A 1,049-nucleotide genomic window follows, 5' to 3' on the forward strand; every position below is an offset into this window, starting at 1 on the left:
ATCGGAATTTTGGGTTTGTTTGGTGATATTATAAGAAAGGTTTTGTGTAGAAGAACAATGATAAAATCATAATTGAAGAGCAGTGGATGAATATTTGGTTATGGCTGCAAGAATCCTCTCTTTATCTCTAGTGGGAAATGCTTCTAATAACACACCATCTTTATAAAAGTGGAACAGTGGTACTGTCTGCACCCATCAAATTTCAACATTAGTCAACAAAATAAACCACAAACTCCTCGTTACCTACAGGATGATCAGATCATATACCCTTTTCATCGATGAGGATGGGTAATCATTCTTGATATTTGTTGAAGATTAGAAAAAGGGATTAAGAAATGGTTTAAGTCTCTAAATTTTCAGAAGCAACGAGTTCATTCAGATAATTTAATTAAGAAGGAGAAAAGAAACTTACCTTGATCCTCAGTCGTTCAGCAACCTCAGATTGTTCATCATATTCATCAACGACCTAAAATCACAAGCATTCAGTTCCAGAATCAAATTCATTTCTCCAACAAAACAACTTCTCTGATATGGATTACTCACATTGTGCTTCAAGAAGATAACCGGAGCCTCTTGATCTCCAGATCCCCTGCACAATTTCGCAAACCCTTGTTCTATGTACTTGCAACTCCCACAAGATGTTCGATAAAAGTCCACAACCACCAGCGCTCCACTTTCCTTTGCCCTGTCTAGAATTCTGATGAACTCTTCATCCGTCTTGAACTCCCTCACACATTCTACAGGGCAAAGATCATCGTCTTCGTCGGACAACCCCCCCTGATTTCCAGCAGCAACTCTGGGTTTACTCTTGAACATCAATTCATGTCTGATACTCAGATATGGTGGAGCTTCGGGCCTTGTAATCGACAATCGAACATGCGGGTTTTCAGACAACCAGAAGGGAATTGAAATGGGTATTATTCTCGATTCGAGCTTTCCAACACTGAGTAATGCTTTACATTTCAGTACATTCTGGTTCTGTCTTTGCATTGCAACATATAGGATTTGGGTCTTGTTTAGTGAATGAACTTCTATCGGAAAACTAATGA

At 38.8% G+C, this 1,049-nt stretch overlaps 1 protein-coding gene across 1 annotated transcript; it reads right to left on the reverse strand.

Moving 5' to 3' along the window:
* Positions 1-24: 24 nt before the first annotated feature.
* Positions 25-1,038, reverse strand: LOC111786946 (thioredoxin-like 4, chloroplastic). The gene is made up of 3 exons (XM_023667132.1): positions 544-1,038; positions 413-466; positions 25-186 (listed from the first exon to the last, which is right to left on the reverse strand). The coding sequence occupies exons 1-3, from the start codon at positions 988-990 to the stop codon at positions 67-69; spliced, it is 621 nt and encodes a 206-aa protein (XP_023522900.1). The 5' UTR covers positions 991-1,038; the 3' UTR covers positions 25-66.
* Positions 1,039-1,049: the final 11 nt, after the last annotated feature.

Source organism: Cucurbita pepo, unplaced genomic scaffold, assembly GCF_002806865.2.
Source record: "Cucurbita pepo subsp. pepo cultivar mu-cu-16 unplaced genomic scaffold, ASM280686v2 Cp4.1_scaffold003575, whole genome shotgun sequence".
Lineage (NCBI taxonomy): Eukaryota > Viridiplantae > Streptophyta > Magnoliopsida > Cucurbitales > Cucurbitaceae > Cucurbita > Cucurbita pepo.